This window comes from Crocuta crocuta, unplaced genomic scaffold, assembly GCF_008692635.1.
Source record: "Crocuta crocuta isolate KB4526 unplaced genomic scaffold, BGI_CrCroc_1.0 scaffold90, whole genome shotgun sequence".
Lineage (NCBI taxonomy): Eukaryota > Metazoa > Chordata > Mammalia > Carnivora > Hyaenidae > Crocuta > Crocuta crocuta.
Window position 1 is genome coordinate 4192939 of NW_027527449.1, and position 19269 is coordinate 4212207.

Sequence of the window (19269 nt, forward strand, 5' to 3'; positions counted from 1 at the left end):
GATACATCATAAACTGCTGAAGATTAAAGAGAAAAAAATCTTGAAAGCAGCTAGAGAAAAATGATACATAACTTATAATAAAACAATAAGTTGAATGACTGCAGATTTTTCATTAGAAGCCATGAAGGCCAGAATGTTACTTATTTTTAATATATCCACCGAGCATATCCTTCAACTATGAAGGTGACATAATGACATTTTCAGATAAAAGAAAACAAACCAACCAAAAAAAATGCACTGCCAGAGACCTGCTCTAAAAGAAATGCTGATGGACAGAAAATGCCAGAGGAAATCTTGGAACATCAGGAATGAAAGCAAAGCAATCATGATAAATATCTGGTTAAATATAATTAACTACCTTTCTCTTAAGTTCTATGAACTATGTATAATGACAGAAAACAAATGTAACATTAATGAACTCAGTGTGTATACCTGTAGTATATGTAACAACTATAACATAATAGAGGAAGGTCAAGGAACCAATATCATGGTAAGATTTCTCATTTGACATGGTAAGATATTAATTCTAGAGTAGGCTGTGAAAAGTTAAGCATATATACTGAAATGTTTAGAGTAACAACTAAAAACACTACTCAGAGAAATTAATAAAAACTCAATAGATAAAGTAGAATAGTAAAAAATATTCAAATAATCCAAATGAAAATAAGAAAGGAGAACAGGAACAAAATGAGGGTAGAAGCATAAACAGCGGTAAATCTAAACAGCAACACATAAACAAACTACATTAAATATAAATGGTTTAACATCCCAAATAAATAACAGAGATCGTCAGAATGGACTTTTAAAAAATGACCGAGAGATATATTGTCTACAAATAATACATTTTAAATATAATGACACGAGCAGGTTAAAATAAGAGGTAAAACAACATACTGTGTAACCACTAATCAAAAGAAAGCTGGACTTGCCATATCAGTGTCAGAAAAAGTAGACTTCAGAACGAGGAAAATTACTGGGGAGAGCTAGGATCATTACACAAAAATAAATGGGAAGGTTCACCAAAATGACATAAAACTGTATGTCCATCTTTTACCATACACAAAAATCAACTCAAAATGGAATAAAGACTTAAATGTAAGACCGAAAACTATGAGGCTTTTAGAAGAAAACATGAAGGGAAGTTTCATGACATTAGTCTTGGCAATTGTTTTAAAGATTATCATTGAATGACTTCAGTGATTGTCATTGGATATGACACCAAAAGCACAGACAACAAAAGCAAAATTAGGTAAATTGGACTGCATCAGACTAAAAGATGCTTCTCCACAGCAACAAAAACAATCAAGTAAAAAGGCAACTTACAGAATGGGAGAAAATATTTGTAAATCATATATTCAGGAACAGGTTAATTTCTAAACTAAATAAGGAACTTCTAAAACTCAGTAGCAAAAGCAAAAACAAAAGACTAATAACCTGATTTAAAAATAGGCTATAGACTTCAATAGACATTTCTCCAAAGAAGGTATACAAGTGGCCAATAGATGTATGAAAAGATGCTCAACATGACTAATCATCAACGAAATGCAAATCAAAACAACAATGGGATATCACCTCACACCTGTTAGGGTAGCTATCATGAAAAAGAAAAGAGAAATAAATGCTGGTGAGGATGTGGAGAAATTGGAACTCTTATATGCTGTAGGTGGGGATGAAAAATGGTGCAGCCACTATTGAAAACAATGTAAAATTTCCTCAAAAAATTAAAAATAGAACTACCATATGATGTCTGCCAGGGACTCAGGGAAGAGGGGGAAATGGGGGTTGCTAATCAATGAAATGTATGAAATTTTAGTTTTGCAAGGTGAATAAGTCCTTGAGATCTGATGTACAACATTGTGTAACAATACTTCATTGTACACTTAAAAATCTATGTTAAGATAGATCTCATGGTAAGTATTCTTACCAAAAACATTGTTTCTTTTTTTTTTATGTTTTTTTTAAATTTATTTCTAGGAGAGAGAGAGAGAGAGAGAGAGACACAGCGTGAGCAGGGGAGGGTCAGAGAGAGAGGGAGTCACAGACTGCAACAGGCTCCAGGCTCTGAGCTGGCAGTCAGCACAGAGCCCGATGCGGGGCTTGAACCCACGAACTGTGAGATCATGACCTAAGCGGAAGTTGGACGCCTAACCGACTAAGCCACCCAGGCGCCCCCCAAAAACATTGTTTCTTAAAAAGAGTATGTTAACAATGTATGTACCTAACAACAGAGCTTCAAAGTACATGAAACAAAATAGAACTGAAAAGAGAAATCGGTGATTATAGTTGGGGACTTCAGCATGGCTCTTAGAGTAATTGATAGAACAAGTAAGTGAAAAAACAGTAAGAATGTAGAAAAACTGAACAGTACCATTAACCAACTAGATTCAAATGACATTTATAAAACATTCCTCCTCAAAGTAGCAGAATAGATGTTCCTTTGAAATCCTCAGAGATCATTCACAAAGATAAATGATATCCTGAAACACAAAACAAATCTAAAAGCAGTTAAACGAGTTGAAATAGTTCAAAGTGTGTTATTTTACCATAATGGAATTTAGCTAGAAATCAACAACAGACAGGTAACTGATAAATCCCCAAATGCTAGGAAATTAAACAACTGCTTCTAAGTAATCCATGGATCAAAAAGGAAGGCTCAGAAAAAGTAGAAATTATTTTGAGGTGAACAAAAATGAAAATACAACACATCACAATTCATATAAGGCAGACAACGCAGAGCTTAAAGGGAAATATATAGATTAAGTGCTTAGTTTAGAAAAGAAGAAAAGGTCTGTAATGAACAATCTAAGCTTTCAACTGAAGGAGCTAGAGAAAGAGCAAAATAAATCCAAAGGAAGCAGAAGGGAAGAAAAAAAAATAAGGAGTAGATGTCAAGGAATTTTAAAACAAAATTAATAGAGCGAATGAAGTCAGAAACTGGTTCTTTAAAAAAAAGTGATAAAATTGATAAATCTCTAGGCAAATTGACCAGGAAATAAGATACAAATTGTCAATATTAGGTGTGAAAAAGGCTGTATCACTACAGATCTCACAGACATTAAAAGCAGGTGAATACCACAAACAGGTCTGTGTACATAAATTCAGCAATTTAGAGAAAATGGACCAAGTCCAAGAAAAAATATCCTATCAGGACTCACTCAAGAAGTAGATTACCTGAACAGTTCTCTATCCTTTAAATGCATTTTAAAACTCACAGTTAAGTTTTTACTGTCAAAAACCCAAATCTCCAGATCCAGATAGCTTCTACCAAACACTTCTGGAAGAAATACCACCATTTTGACATGAAAATAGAAGAGGAGGCTACACTTCCCAACTCACTTTATGAAACCAGCATTATCCTCCTGCCAAAACCAGACACATTACAAAAAAATTACAGGCCAATGTACCTCATAAACGTAGATGCAGAAATCCTTCCAGAAATATTAGCAAATTGACTCCAGCAATATATAGGAAGAACAATAAACCATCTCCAAGAGGAGATTAGCCCTGGAATGCAAGGCTAATTCAGCATTTGAAAATCAATCACCATAATCCACCATATTAACAAACTAAGGAAGAAAAGAATCACATGATAATGTCGATTCAGAAAAAGCAACTGTCAGAATTCAACATACATTCGTAATAAACGCTCTTCATCTGGGAATGGAGGGCAACTTCCTTAACCTGATAAAGAACATCTACAAAACTCTGCTGCTGGCATCATATTTAACAGAGAAAGACTGGACATTTTCCCCTTAACACTGGGGATTAGGATGTCCACTCTTAATGTTCCAATTCAACATCATGCTAGAATGCCTAAAAAAATCCCTAAGGAAAAAGAAACTTAAAGGCTTACAAGTTGTAATAAAACCATTCCTATTTGCAGACAACATGATTGATCGTGTAGAAAAATCTCAAGAAATCTATGAAAAACCTTCTGGACTGCATTGTTCATTGGATTGAACAACTGCATAACCAATCTGGAAAGCAGTTTAGTAGTTTCTTATAAAGGTAAACACACTCTTACCATGTGGCCTGTGATCCTATTCCTCCTACATGCAACAACATGGACATATCAGCTGTTCCCAGGGGTTAGGAGTATATACAGATCAGGATGAAAGAGTTTTTTTGAAGGGGGTGATGGAATTGCTCTGTGTCTGACTCATCATGATGAGTACACAAATCTACATATGTGTTAAAACCTATAGATCTTGAACATATTAAGAAAGTCCTTGATTTTGGTACATTAATTTAAAAAAAATTGTATCTAAAAACTTTTGGTTTCCATGGTAAAAGTGAATGGTACCTGATATTCTTGTGATTGCTCATTAATTAACTAGATCCCTATTGTCCAGTAGAACTTTCTGAGATGATGGAAATGTTCTCTATATGCTATGTGCAAAATGGTGAATACCAGCCCCGTGTTAGCTAATGAGCACTTGAAATAGAACTAAGCTTTCAATTTATTTAATTCAAAGTAACTTAAAAAATCCATATATGGCTAGTAGCTACTGTACTGAAGAGAGCAAATATAAATGATTGTATAACCACTGTGATCCCAGACAGCAAAGAAATTCTAATTAATTTTATCTATTCATTATAGAGGGATAAAAGAGAATATGATTGGTTTCTATTTTTTGACTCCAGGATTTTATTATTTTTTCCTAGTTCTGTAAACTCTTTATTTGTTAATAAAAATGTAGACTGTGACTTCCCTGAGATGACATGCAGAGGATGACACTGCATGAGGTTTGGACTAACATCACCCAAGAGGTAGTGTGATGTAGTGTGATCACCCAGGTAGAAGTGTGATACTGAATACATAAGGGAAACTCAAGCCCAAATAATGTCATTGTCTTTCTGTCAATAACTATTGCCTGTTCTAGGTGTTGAAAACAGTTTGCAACCCCTGTTTAGAGTACTGAAAATACAGTCCAAATCCTGTTTTCACCCTAGTTAGTTGGAATCGTGTCGACATTAGAGTCAGCCCAGAGTTTATGGAAGTGTCAGGAAAGCAGCACAACGAAGGGACCGCAATTCCCCTGAAGCGTGTGTTAGATTAGTGGCTTCCCCCTTCCCGCAGGGTTCTGTTGGAGCCTGTAAGAAGGAGGAACACAATCCAGGCATGCTGAGTTCAGCTCCGGGATGGAAATGTTTGGCCGGGATTTCTTTATACGCCGTCTGGACTTGGTTTGCAGTAATTTTTCCCCTCTTATTCATCGTTTTCTTGGGGAAGTAGTGTGATACCTTCTTTTCATGTGTGTTTACTTTTCATTCTTTAGTTAATTGGAAGCACCTTGAGGTCAGAGGTTAGTTCTATAGATATGTCTCCTTTTAGAAAATATGGCAGCCTTTGCAACATTTTCTTTCTCTCTCTTTTTTTCTTTCCTGATTCCATCTTCGAAGGAATGCAAGCCACAGAAAGAATAACTTGGCCGTAATGAAATAAGCCAGTGATAAAGTAATACAGTTTCTCAGCTCTTTGACCTTCTAACTAATTCCAACTAAAAGAACTCTCAGACTCTATAACAGTATGTCTTAGAGCTGCAGAGGGACCAATGAGAGCTTTGAAAATGAATTGGGAAATAACCATTTCCTGGTGTATTTTCAGATGTAGTTATTGCTTCTCAAATTGGGGGCATATTTGCCTCCAGGGACTGAGGCCTACACTGCAGGTTTATACCCCCTCGGGACAAATGTGGATCAGCTTCCTGGACCCAGTTCCCTTGTAGATTTTGGAAAATGATGTTGAATGATCTTCAGTGGAAACATTTTTTTTTTAAGCTTTTACTATCAAGGCAAAAAGTGATATATTACAGAGTTTAATATATAGCTTGCATGAATTTCAGGGAGACTTCCAAACAGAGTCTTTTTCCCAGCAAACTGCAGGCTTCTTTGGGCACACCATCCCTGTCATCTGTAAATGAAGATACNAGAAAATACTGAGTACCACTGTCTGAAATGTACTCCGGTGAATTTTCACCCAGTGGGTTGGAAACGAATGGCCCACAAATCCAGATGCTTAGTAATAAAATAATGGGATTATGTTATGTTAAATTAAATTATATCACCTCATTTCCCCATGTTTTCCCATAGTTTTCTTAACATTTAATATCAAAACATCAATTTTTTTTTTAAATTTTTTTTTTCTAGGAGAGAGAGAGAGACAGCGTGAGCAAGGGGGGGTCAGAGAGAGAGGGAGACACAGACTCTGAAATAGGCTCCAGGCTCTGAGCTGGCAGTCAGCACAGAGCCCGACACGGGGCTCAAACCCACAAACCGCGAGATCATGACCTAAGTGAAAGTCAGACGCTTAACTGACTAAGCCACCCAGGCGCCCCTCAAAACATCAAATTTAACATCTGTCTTTTACCCGTAAACTCACCAGCTCTCCATTTTTCTCACTTCACTTTTATCTTTTCCTTCTTTGTCTTCTTTGGACATTGATTAGAAGAACTGAGGGCAGAAAAATAATTTATACCACAATGAAGTATGGAAAATTGAACATCTGCCTACTTACAGTATCTTACTGAAAATGCATCCAGAAAAGTCTTAGAGTTTAATATTCTTTTAATAAATTGTACAAGGTGTTGCAGAGTAATGAGGAGGTGTCTGCACTGAGAATTAGGACATCTGTGGGGGCTGGTTGTGGCTTTTGTTATTTTCTCTGAACTTTGGGGAAGTCATCTCTCCCATTTGGACCCTAGGATTTTCCTCAGTCAAATGATGATATACCAAATGACTTTCAGTGCCTTGTCCAGCTCTAAAATGTCATTATTCCGTCTTCCTAATCCCGTGAGAATTGATCTAATCCAAAGACTTTGGAGAATTTTAGTAACATAGAATAACCTTGTTCTTGACTCTGTGGTCCTTTTGGTAATGCTTGTAGGGATAGCAAGTATGTGATTTCTTGCCCATACCATGTGCATTGAATCCAACCTTAATTCTAATGGTTTCTTCCACCATAGCAATAATGCACTTACCTCGGTCAACCCTGGGCTATATAAAACCCCTTGAAAACTTTGGAACTTTCTCTTTCTGAAACCACTTCGACTGAATTTTAAATTTGTGCCTTTGATCAGCTTTTGTGCAAGTAGTAAAATCTGGTCTGTTACTGGTGCTCAAGGATTTCTCTTTAGAGGATTTCTCCTCTCTCCTTTATTTGAACCAATATTCTGCCCTGGGCACTACTACAGATGTCAGACTATCATCACAGCACAGGCTTTTGGACAGTTTCTCAGCGAGTCCTATTAAGTGTACCTGATGCTTCTAGAAATGCATCGCGGATAGTACTCTAATATTTCATGCCGGATATTTTGAACAGTCCCTTTGTGAAACAGAAAAGTATCTCCCATCTCTGCACTTGTCTCTGTTCCTTGTGCAGGCAACCTTTGCATCTTGTTGGGGCTCACACAATAGGCTCTTCTTTGTGTCAGTAATTCATTATCTTCTCTCTTTGGACATGTCCTATATCCTGCTGTCACAGTAACATAAACCTTCCGCATGAATAGCGCCACCCCCTGTAAGAACCTTTAATGCCTTCTACACTTGCCTGCTCTTCAAAATCGTATCTCAGCCGGGCTGCTCTGGCTTTAACGCTACCCGTCTCCTTCATGTATCCCGCCATGTTCCCCAAGCAAGGTCATTCTCTAAGACCGCTGTGCCCTCTAACCCACGTGGTCTTTCAGTGCACGGCTTTGCTGCCTGGAAAGACATCCCCACCATCTTTCTTCCTCCTGCCTTGCTTACCCAACTTCGGGGCCCACCTCAACGGTAGCTTCTTGCCTGAAGTGCTGCCCTGGTGCTACCATGCTTCCTTACCCCTGTCTCTTATATCAGAAACTGCCATTTCTCTCTGGTCTCACCGCACTCTTTTCTCTCCTTGCCTTGAACGTCTCAGATGTTGACACAAAACCGTGAGGACAGATGCTGTAACTTCACCTTTATTCTGACCTCAGCAACCAGGAGTGTCTTACATATTGTGTTTATTAATAAGCGTCTGTTGACTTGAACTACGTTGACTTAGGGTGGGTTTGGTATAATATTGCTGCAGACTAGGATTTTTGTCTCCCCTTTGGTACATTCTTGCAAATCAGAGAGAGTGTTGGCCATCACAGACTTGTGGGTGGCGACGGGGGCAGTGAAGCCCCCGGGGGAAGCGACATCTGGCCATACTGTCAACATATCATCCCTCTGATGGGCTGCCCTAGCATATAAACACTTGTTCTGGGAGGATGAGGGGCTCACGTAGGGGTAGTGCTTCTCACAAGGAGACTGCTCATCGCTGTAACAGATGCCAAGGGGAATTTGTTGCAAGTATAAGGCGGGTTGTTTTCTAATCCTTTAGAGCCTGTTCTTAATCTCCTCTTGAGCCACCCATTTTGCCTCCTCTTCTTCCGTGTTGCAGTAGGAACTCTCTGCCCCAGGCAGGTCCACCTCATGCTTCCCCACCTCCCCCCTTCAGCACCTCCACACCTGGGCTCATCCTTCCTCTCTCCGTGCCATTCATTCATTCATTCATTCATTCATTCATTCATCACGTATTCATTCCGTGCCTTCCATTGGCTGGGCACTTTTTCAGGACGACAGCTGTAAACACAAGGCATGCCAAACCCCTCCTCTTCACGGAGCTCACGTTCTAACACATGGTATGCCCTTTCTCTTATCTCTCGCCGGTCCAGATTTTAGGACAGGCTTGCCCTTGCCTTTGAGCCATCCCTGACTGCCTTGGCCAGCTGCTTTACTCCAGAATTCTCAGAGGCACCTGTTACCTGTTCCTCCTCTTGGATCGACACTGCCTTGTATTCTTTGCACTTTTTATGTGTGGGTGTCTTCTTTCCTCAAGTGTTTGATAAGCTTCTTGTGAGTAGAAACCATGTCACCTGTTCATAAAAAAGTGTGTGCACCACTGTACGTATCCGACATTATGCACACTATTCACACACGCTCACATCTACATCCTTACCACAGACTTTGCAGCTGGGCACCTGATAAATATTTTTAACCGATTTAAGATACTTATTGCTGTGCTTTATCACGTACAGTAGCCCTAAGGCTGTAAGGTGCTGCGTGACTGTGTCACTGGGTGGTGCTACGATGTCTTTTGCCAAGGAACCAGTCAAATGCCAGGCATAGCCTCTGCCCACACCTTATCAACTGATCAGACCACCTCTGCGGTAGTCTGTGTGATGTTTGTAAATCTTTGCTGTAACACCGAAGCTGTTATTAACAGGAGGAAGAAGGGGGCACCTGGGTGGCTCAGTCAGTGAAGGGTCTGGCCCTTTGTTTCAGCTTAGGTCATGATCTCAGCGTTTGTGGGTTCGAGCCCCACATCGGCTCCGTGCTGACGGCGTGGAGCCTGCTTGGGATTCTCTCTCTCCCTCTCTCTCTCTGCCCTTCCTCCACTCACTCTCTCTGTCTCTCTCAAAAATAAATAAATAAATTTTTTTAAAAAAAGGAGCAAGAGGCAGGGGGTAAGAGGACGAGGACTGCTAATAATGTCTGTGTTGAGTGTGTCTCCCCATCAGAGACCGGTGCCTAGAACATCAGTACCTTTCTCGCCTCTATTTCTGAGTTGAGGCTACTGGTCGTCCATCGGAAAACTCACTGTGCTGTTAGTAGGACAGCAGAACGAGCTTATGGTTATCAGTTAGTAACGGTCTGCTGGCAGAGGCCAAGGCCAGAGCCAGCCCATCAGGGGGTGCAGAACTGGGCAAGGTAACTGCTAGGAAGGGGACCCCCCCACCATGAACCTGATCTCACTGGCTCCGTGTGCTAACAACGTGAATTGCCCTCAGTTTAAATGTAAAAATTGAGGTATGGGTTTTTAAAAATTTTTGTTACCAGTGGTTATTTTATTTATTATAATAATTGAGGGCTCTGCGTATTGATGTTGTTGTTGTTGTTTTAATGTTTGTTTATTTTTGAGCGAGAGAGAGCACAGAGGGGAAGGGGCAGAGAGGGGGCAGACAGAGGATCCAAAGCAGGCTCCACGCTGGCAGCAGAGAGCCCGATGCGGGGCTGGAACTCACAATCGATGAGGTGATGACCTGAGCCAAAGTCGGATGCTCAACCGGCTGAGCCCCCTAGGAGCGCCAGTGTGTGGTGGTGTAAAGCACGGACTCTGGGACCTGTTCCACAGGTTCAAATCCTGCTTCTGCCTCTTAGCAGCTGTGTGCACTTGAGGAAGGTAGTGAATCTTTTTAAAATGCAGCCAATAATGGAGCACCTGGGTGGTTCAGTCGGTCAGGCGTCTGACCCTCCATCTCTGCTCAGGTCATGATCTCACAGTTCATGAGTTCAAGCCCTGCATTAGGCTCTGCACTTACAGCATGGAGCCTGCTTGGAATTCTCTCTCCTTCTCTCTGCCCCTACCCTGCTTGTGCTCTCTTTCTCTCAAAATAAATAAACCAAAAAAATGGGGATAATGACAGTACTTACTGTATTGGGTCCTTGGAAAGCTTAGGTGAGTTTCTAATACGGTCCTTGGAGGCCCATGTATAGGTGGAAACATACGTATTTGGATGTTAGAAATTTTGAATACATTTTTATTTGTTGTTTTTCCATCCTTTTTCTCTGGGTGTTTTCTTTTTTTCTTTATCCGTTTATTTTACCTTCTCTATATCATAGAGGAAACTTGAATTTCTAGCTATCAAGAGGTGGTCCAGTGACCCAGAGCTTCTCCAGAGGCCCTTATGTTGCCAGAGCTAAAGGATCTCTATTTAGAACTTCATTTTTAATACATTTATTCTATAGTTACATCACTGCACTCTTACAGTACAGTGGCTTACTAGGCACACCTCCTAACCTTGCAGTGATCAGACTGTGCCCGACAAGAATGAGGCGGGTAAGGTGGATTTATAGCCAGAGAGGTGGAAGAATTTGGTGGGTTTATAACTAACGACACAACCACGCTCAGAGGGGGTCAAGTCAAGGTGAGCTGTCCTGGTAGGAGGCCCCAGTGAGGGGCCACAGCCTCAGTCTGCGTCATGGATGAGACTCTAGGTGGCATACTACATGAGAGGAAGGAAGTAGGGGTGCCTGGGGGCTCAGTTGGTGAAGCCTATGACTTTAGCTCAAGTCATGATCTCATGGCCCATGAGTTCAAGCCCCACATCGGGCTCTGTGCTGACAGCTCAGAGCCTGGAGCTGCTTCAGATTCTGTGCCCCCTTCTCTCTGCCCCTCCCCTGCTCACACTCTGTCTCTCTGTCTCTCAAAAAAAAAAAAAAAATGTTAAAAAAATTTTTTTAAATGAGAGGAAGTAATACATCCAGAAGGAAAATCAAAACTAAACCATTTCTGAGGAAATGCATAGGGCATCATGGATGAGGTTTTCCTAAGTGCATGAATGAGGCCTAATTTAATAGCAGCTAATGTGAAGAAGTCCTCTGGGGTTGACCATGTGACTCAGCTAAAAGCCTACTGTATAATCTCAGGCCGTGTGAAGATAGAGTCCAGTACAAGGGAGGTGATCCCGAGAACACAGCTAGAGTGTATTTAGTTCTTTATACATTTATTTTTTAAGTTTATTTGTTTTGAGAGAGAGCAAGCAAGCATGTGAACCAGTGGGGGAGGGGGAGAGAGAGAGAGAGAGAGAGAGAGAGAGAGAGAGAATCCCAAGCAGCCTCCATGGTGTCAATGCAGAGCCTAACACAGGGCTCGAGCTCACGAAACCGTGAGATCATGACCAGAGCTGGAATCGAGAGCCAGATGCTTAACCCACTGAGCCACCCAGATGCCCTGGTTCTTTGTACAACATTTTAGGAGGGAAGTTGATACGCCAGAGCAGAAGCAAAGGAGGGAAACCATGAGGGCAGAGGATTTGGAAAGTGTCAGATGGTTGAAGTAGCTGAAGAAGCTTTATTTAATGATGTAAAGACCACGTGTATCAGTCAGTCAATAAATGAGCATGTAGTGTGTGTGGTTATGAAGTGTCCCAAACTGTAAGCGACTAGAGACTAGATCATCTGTAGGGATGAGATTTTTATCTGTGGATAGCGAGTGAGTGGTCAGGCAGAAGAGGCTTAGAAGTCTTTTATTTTCCAAGGGCTTCATGGGCATCCCTCTGGGGTGAGAGGACTCAGCTCGCGGAGTGGGGGCCTTCCCCAGGCTGGGAAGAGACCCCAGCTGCTGTGGGAGGAGGTTGTGGGAGACAGGCCACGTGACAGGAGGTATGATAGGACGTGATTTGGGTAGGATTCTAGCCTGGGGGCCCTTCTAACCCGGCAATCTGGGGTAGCCTCACCGAGAGATTCCGTGCCTTTTTGTTCCAGCCCTGGCTGGCCTTGTCAGTCATACTTGTGGAAGGCCAGTTGCCGTGTTCACAAGGATGTGGGGAATTCGCTGTACACACATCCTCTGCCACCCAAATCTATTTGGTTTCTGTGTATCGGATGATTTATTGATACCTCTTTGGTTCCTGAGTGGAGAGAGTGACAGGTGCCCGCTGTGGTCTCTTTTCTTTTGGGGCAGATTGGACAGCATCGTTCCAAGTAGCACAGGATTCCTTCCTTCCCTACTTATTCTTTTCCTCTCTGACTCCATTTCTCTGCGCTTTTAACGCAGGTGGCTGATATCCCCATCTTCCTTTCCTGTCTCCCAAACTCCCGCCCCCTTTTCCTCTGGAGATGTTTATATGTCGTTCCTTGTACTCGAAATAGAGATGGAGCGCTTCCTCTCTGGTTCTGATGAAATAAGGCCCCGTGCTGTGTACGTGGGTCTATAAATACAGCAACGTACACATGCGTATGCATGAGTTCGTCGGTGCAGGGCTAACACACAGTGCAGCGAAAAAGACATTTTCACACAGCTATATAATTGATTTTTCTGGCCTTACTGATCAGAGACACAGAAAATTTTTTTAAAAAAGGCAGAGGAAGCCATGATACAAAAAAAAAGAAAAGAAAAGAAAACCAGCCACCACGCTGTGAATCCTAGCACTCCGTGCCGTGTGGCGAGCCCAGGAGAAGCTCACGCCAGAACGAGTCCCTGACACAGTGACCTCATTCCCAAGGCCGCCTCCCCGGGGCTGCGGCGGGGGCCGCGCTGCAAGCCTGCGGGCTGTGCCAGCAGTGGGGAGACCCGGGCGTGCGAGGGCCTGCGCAGCGGCTGGAATTCATGACAAATAGCTCACTGCGGCTAAACTTTGATCCAGTGTTACAGTTGAGCCGCCTGTTACACACAGGAGGGAGATCCGTCCTGCATCACAATGAAAAGCCAGCCTTAGAGAGAGAGAGAGAGAGAGAAAATGTGTCAGGTTTATAATTACAGACTGGTGAGTATATGACGCTAGATCAGTGTCACTATGTGTGTGTGTGTTTTTTCATCAAGCATCCGGAGGCGTTTGCCCTTTTTTGCTGTTTCAATGATGCAAAGATCTGAGTTGGCGCCAATACATGGGAGGGGCCCTGGGCCCCTCGGAAGGAGGATGCACCCCTTCACAGCCCCAGGCCCGGGGTGCGTTCCCAGCCCAGAGTCTCCGCGCTGCACAGACAAAAGAGCCAGCGCAGACAACCAGAGGCTGTAGCTTTTCTTGGAGCGATGACTCATTTCAGTTCACAAAGGATTCTGGGCAGGGTAGTGAGGAGTCAGGTCGGCTGATCCGTCCCTATGACTTCACTTTGCAGAGAACAAGGCAGAAGAGGAGTGATACTGCAGACTCCCCAGGCACTGCAGTGCCATGTTGGCTCGGTGCAGCGGCCGTGGAGCGTGGAGTAGGCAGGGGACAGGCCCCAGCTGTCCCGTGTGGGCGCATAGGAGGAAAGACTGGTAAAGAGAATGCGTTTGTTTGTTTGTGTTTTCTTCTAAAATCGTTACCGGCAGAGCCCATTCACAGCCTTTTTAAGGTGCTTCTTGGCCAGCTTTCGAACCAAACTTGAACCAGTCTGTCGAGCCCCGAATTGTAAGAAGAGCTGAGGGTTCTGGAAAACTCAGCTTTTCAAAGTAGATCTACAAAGGTAAAGTACCAGATTCCTGCTGTGTTCCACATGCCCTCAGTGGCCAATCTGAAATGCTCATTCAGGATATTATTACTCGAAGGTTTACTCTGTCTTCTTATTCCAGATTCTAGGACATCCGTTTCTGTCACTGGCTCCTTCTTGTGCCTGGATGCAACCCCCTAGCATGCACCAGGCTTTAGCGTCAGAGCTGCCTGGGGTATGGAGCCAGTCCAGAAAGGGCCAGGTACGTGTCCCCTGCTTTTCTCTCAAGACTTGTTGTGTGCGAAGCAATGTGGTAAACTGCCGACACCCGGTACCGACAGGTACACAGTCCTCTGAAAGAAGGTCTTGCTGTCATAAACCCCTGGCAGCCTCCATCTCAGGCAGCGGAAACGCCCACCACAGGCCACCTCACCAGCATGACTCATCCTAAGTCCCGTCAGAGCCGAAAAGTCAGACAGCTGTAGGATGTGCGAATAAGAGAGAATGAAACCGCTTCGGCTTTCCATCACCTAGCATCTCTTCTACTCTTCCGGTGGGGGCAGTCTACAAATACTGTTGGAAATACTTTCTTCTCAATTAATATAGTCCCTGAAATTTGGCGTGTTATTTGGCCTGTTAACCTACATGCTCTGAAATCTAAGAGAGCCTGATTTATACGCTCAGGGACTGTTTCCAACACTAACATCAGACTGAGGTTGCTCTTAACCACTAAGGAAGCAAGCGTATTTCTTCCTCGTCTGCTTTAGGATGCAAGTGATTACATAGCTGTTTTCTAACAACATCCATGGGCTTTTCACACAGAAGCTTTTTTTTTTTTTTTAATAGTGAGATGCCAAAATGCAGTCCTCAGAAGTCCATTACATGCTATGTTTCCAAAGTGATTTCCAAACTTGGCAAATCCGAAAGCGTGGGTTTAGCCATCTCGTCAAATTTATAGGGTTAGCACTCTTTTCTATTAAAGATATTTCGAGAGCACTAAATCCCTGATGTCATTTGTAATCATAATGAGAACACTTCAAAATGCAAACTTATGCATTGGGTAGGCTCCTTGAACCTCTTTTCTTGTCTTTGCTTTCATATCCATCTTCCTTGCTCACTCTTCCACTGAGGGGCAGAAAACATGCTTCCTTTCCACATGGTTAAAGGTGTCTCTTCTTTGTGCACAGTGCTCTGCATCTTTAAGCAAAGTCGAGGATGTTGAGTCAGTGTTAAAGGATGCTTGGTGACATCGTAGTGTGTTGAGAATATACAGTAATTATATAAGGTCCCCACACCCATCATTTTGATTCTTCCTTAAATACCCTTTCAACGTCTCCCTCTTGTGTAAAGCCTTCCCTGATTACTCCAACAGGAAGTCGTTCCTTAATGCTGGTATAGAATTCCTACTTCGCTCTATGGATAGATGAATATAATTATATATTAATAAATTGCTATTATTGAGTTAATTTGCTAGTCATTCATGTATTTTCTTGTATCTCATCTAAGGTTGTTGTAAACAGTAATTTGAATATGTTCTAACTGCTTATATTTTCATGCATTTATTTCATGTTTCCCCACCCAAATCATAAGCTCACTGAAGGCAAGGATCAAGACTTATGCCTTTGTCTACAGTTCCCATCTCTTTTTTTTTTTTTTTTTAATTTATTTCTAGGAGAGAGAGAGAGACAGCGTGAGCAGGGGAGGGTCAGAGAGAGAGAGAGAGTCACAGACTCTGAAACAGGCTCCAGGCTCTGAGCTGGCAGTCAGCACAGAGCCCGATGCGGGGCTCGAACCCATCTCCTACTAGTTTACTGCACACGGGAACCACTCCTTACATAGTGGATTCAGAAGAGAGGCAGTTTAAAATGCATTCATTCGTCTTAGAGGGCAAGAATGGTCTGTTTTGTTCATTTTAAGAGTCTTCACAGGGCAGATACTGCAGGGTGGATGTCGGGAGTTCAGACTATAGCCATGATGATTGTTCTTACCTTGAGATGTGGTTACGGACGGTGCTGTACGTGGCTCATAGAGGGTTGTTACTGTTAAGAACACATGTAAAGATGTGGCCTTTCCATGTGGACATTGTTTATGGTTTACCTGATTACAAAGCATATTACCGCACAAGCCAAGGAGTGTGCAGAATTCCGAGATTTTGTGCATAGGTGACTCTCTTGAATCCCACAGGATGTTTTCCTTAAAAGGAGTAACCATCATGGCTCCTTGTGCCCAGGTCCTGTCGGAGATTATAGATGTAGCTCCTAGTGTCACTGGTCTTTAGTGACACTAAGGTACCTAAGAGTACCTCCTCAAGGGCCGAGTTTCCTCTCTCAGGTAAGAGTGGCCCAGCCAGAATTTTGAGAGGCCAGCTTTGTCTGGTGCCCTCGTAACTCTCTATCCATACAGTTTCCCATCTTCTGGTGCCCTTCTCTCTTCCCCCTTGCTTTCACACCATTCTCCCTCAGCCCAGGAATACATCCCAAATGCTGATGTTTTTACACACACACACACACGTATGTGTACACATATAGGTATATATACATATAAATATATGTGTGTATATGTACACATATAATATATATTATATATATAATACACATATATACACATATATAATACATATATCTTAAATTTTCTGCTTCCCAATCTATTCCATTTGCTCAGTGCTCATGCTCATATTTAAGAGGTGAGCAGTCTGATTAAACTAATTCATACTAGTGTAACAAAGACTGCTACTCTCTTAGTCTTTTTTGCACATGTCTCAGTTTTGTTTAGGAAAAAAGTTCCTTTTTAGGACAGAGTGATGGTTTTATTGAATTGCTATTGGTGGAAATTCAAACACCATAAAAGAATAAATGGAATAAATTTAAATGGGCTAGGGAAGGTAATTGTAAAAATACTACTACATTTGTCAAATATTTATTAGGTCTCGGGGGGGCGTGTAAGCACCCAATATCCCTTATCTTCTTTAACCCCCACAACTCTGTCAGGTGAGCATCACTTGGTGTGCTTTGCCTGAGAAGAAATTGCGACCCCCAAAATTAAATGATTTGCCCCAAACCCCGCAGCCAGCAAAGAACAGGACTGGGCTCCAAGCCTACAGTTTAGGCTGCGGAGTCCATGGCCTCTACGCATCCTGTGAGGCCAGGCTCAGGAGAGAATAGTTCCTTCTTGGCACAGTGAGTTGGGTGTTTTCTCTGTGTGTCTCCTCTGACCTCTGTACCTCCTTCCAGACTCATACGTGGAACTTTCCTAACAGCCTCCATGGCCTTTGGAAGGGATGGTTAGAGTGTCCGGTTGTTGGGGAGCTGGTAGCCGTCATTCAGTACCCTTGTGCTGCAGTGTGGGAACGGTCCTTTAATTAGGCCGTCTTGTTCTGGTGTGATCGCATTTTAGAGAAATCCGTCAGAGTATGGTTGCAATACCAGCAGTAAGCTGGGGAATTACGGAGTACGGAAGCCGAGGAACAGCGGTGGTGATTCTAACTTGTAAATGGTGGAAGAGAATGACCCTGGAGATGTCAGATTCCTGTGTTGAACTGTCGCTGAGAAATGTCATCAGTAGAAATTGGAGCATCTTATATGTCACTGGTGTTTGGCTGGTCCAGGGTGGAGAGGGAAGAGAAGCTCATGGTAGCTTACCATAGGCCTGGAGACTGCCCCACGCAGTGTACAAGGAGGACACTGGATTCCTCAGGACTTCTGTTGGCCAGGTGCCTACAGGTGCATGACGTCTCAGATGTTATTAATTGTTCAACTAGGACTGGTGTTTCATCATGATTTTATCCCTGGGGGTAAATGACTGTCGCTTAGCCCTGGGTGAGGGTCTAGAGAGAAGGAGGCAGCCGGTGATGGAAATGTCTGGCAGCTAGCAGGGTCTTACCTTGCCTTGTCCATGTATGTGCAGTACCTCGGTATCCAGCAAACATTTGCGTGCCTGCCTGTGTATGGCGCTCTGCCAGGATTTATTCCATAGGGCCTAACGGACACCACATGGGACAGTGTGGGGCCCGAGCAAAGGTTGGAATTCCTGAAGCATTTGATTGGCCTGATGGCTCATATTTCCATCCTAACTTTTCAGCTACAAATCTAGCGCAAGAGCAGAATGGTCCGGCAGTGTTAACTGGCTCTGATTAGAGAGACGTCAGTAGTCATTCCTGGTGACGGTGACAGTGGCCCCCAGCAGGGCGTTCTCAGCCATCACTGCCCATTGCTTGCGTTTCTCTACCTCATTCCCCACCCTTTCCGGCTTGCCCATCTCTGCTTATCCGGTGACAGTTTTTTTTATCAGTAGTCAAATTTCAGTAACAAGAGTGATGGCTAATGTAACTAATGAAGGCTTGTAGACTAAGGAAGATAATGGGTTTCTTCTAGAAACCGGTGAACCGATTGATTTGTCATCACACCTAGCTGCATGTCTGTGCATTAGACAGACTGATAAGCAGAAAGATTCAGGAGATGTGGTACACACAATCCCATTAGTGTGTGTGTGTGTGTGTGTGTGTGTGCACGCGCACGTGCACACAAGCCATATGCCAACATGATTGCTCTTGTTTACTCTCATCAGAAGTTTCTTAGTAAAGTCGTAGGGAACGGACACCATTAACTTTAGTATTATTAATGGGAACCCCTTATTTACATTTCTCTTTGGGATTAAGACAGTGTATTTATTCAAAGGATAGCTTAGGAAATGAACCTTCTCTAAGAGATCCATCATGTGTTGAAATAAAGCACTGGGTGACTTTAGAAAAGCTGTTGCAGAATTTCTAAATGTTCTAAAATTCCTTTTAAAAAAAAGTCATCTTTACTGCTACAGACTATTTATTGCAGTGAAGGCTCAGCCTTAAATTTCTGAAAACAGTGGCACTTAAACCAAACATGCCAGTTTCCTTTTAGATTTCAAATACAAAGATTCGAACGTCAAGTATAATAATTTGGTTTCGAGGGAAACCTGTTTTAAAATAACGCGACTGTAATGCTCTGCCTTCCTGCAGGTGTCGCTGTGTGCTCCAGAGGGTATGGGAAGGGACTGTGTGTTCCTCTCGAGCAAAAAAAAATATCGTAGACCGTCTGTTCAAAGAAGTAAACAACACTTACAAATAAAATTGGGGTTCATAAATTGAACTCCATTGTCAAACACAAAGTCTGTCCAGTGTCCTGCATCAGAGACGTTGTACCCTTAACCTCAGAGAGCTTATGACTTCCCCAGGCTCAAGGGCATTTCAGATAAAACTTGGCTTGTCAGTTCTGTGAATAGTTCATTGAAAGGAACAGAGTCGAACTGCCGCTGTGCCCACTGTACATTTTATAGGCATGTTTGACCATGTTTATGAGTCACAGTATCTACCGCATGTGG

The 19269-nt window shown here is 42.6% G+C and overlaps 1 protein-coding gene across 2 annotated transcripts in view; it reads left to right on the plus strand.

Annotated features, from left to right (window-relative positions):
* The window catches only part of STOX2 (storkhead box 2), a 109444-nt gene that overhangs the window by 63828 nt on the left and 26347 nt on the right, over positions 1 to 19269 (plus strand). Inside the window, exon 1 of one of the 2 annotated variants that reach the window (XM_077761961.1) lies at positions 14071 to 14179. The exons of the other annotated variant lie outside the window; for it this stretch is intronic. Coding sequence (XP_077618087.1) covers positions 14155 to 14179 — 25 coding nt within the window. The 5' untranslated portion in view covers positions 14071 to 14154. Of the gene's footprint in view, positions 1 to 14070; positions 14180 to 19269 lie in introns of those variants that run through there. 2 annotated transcript variants of the gene reach the window in all.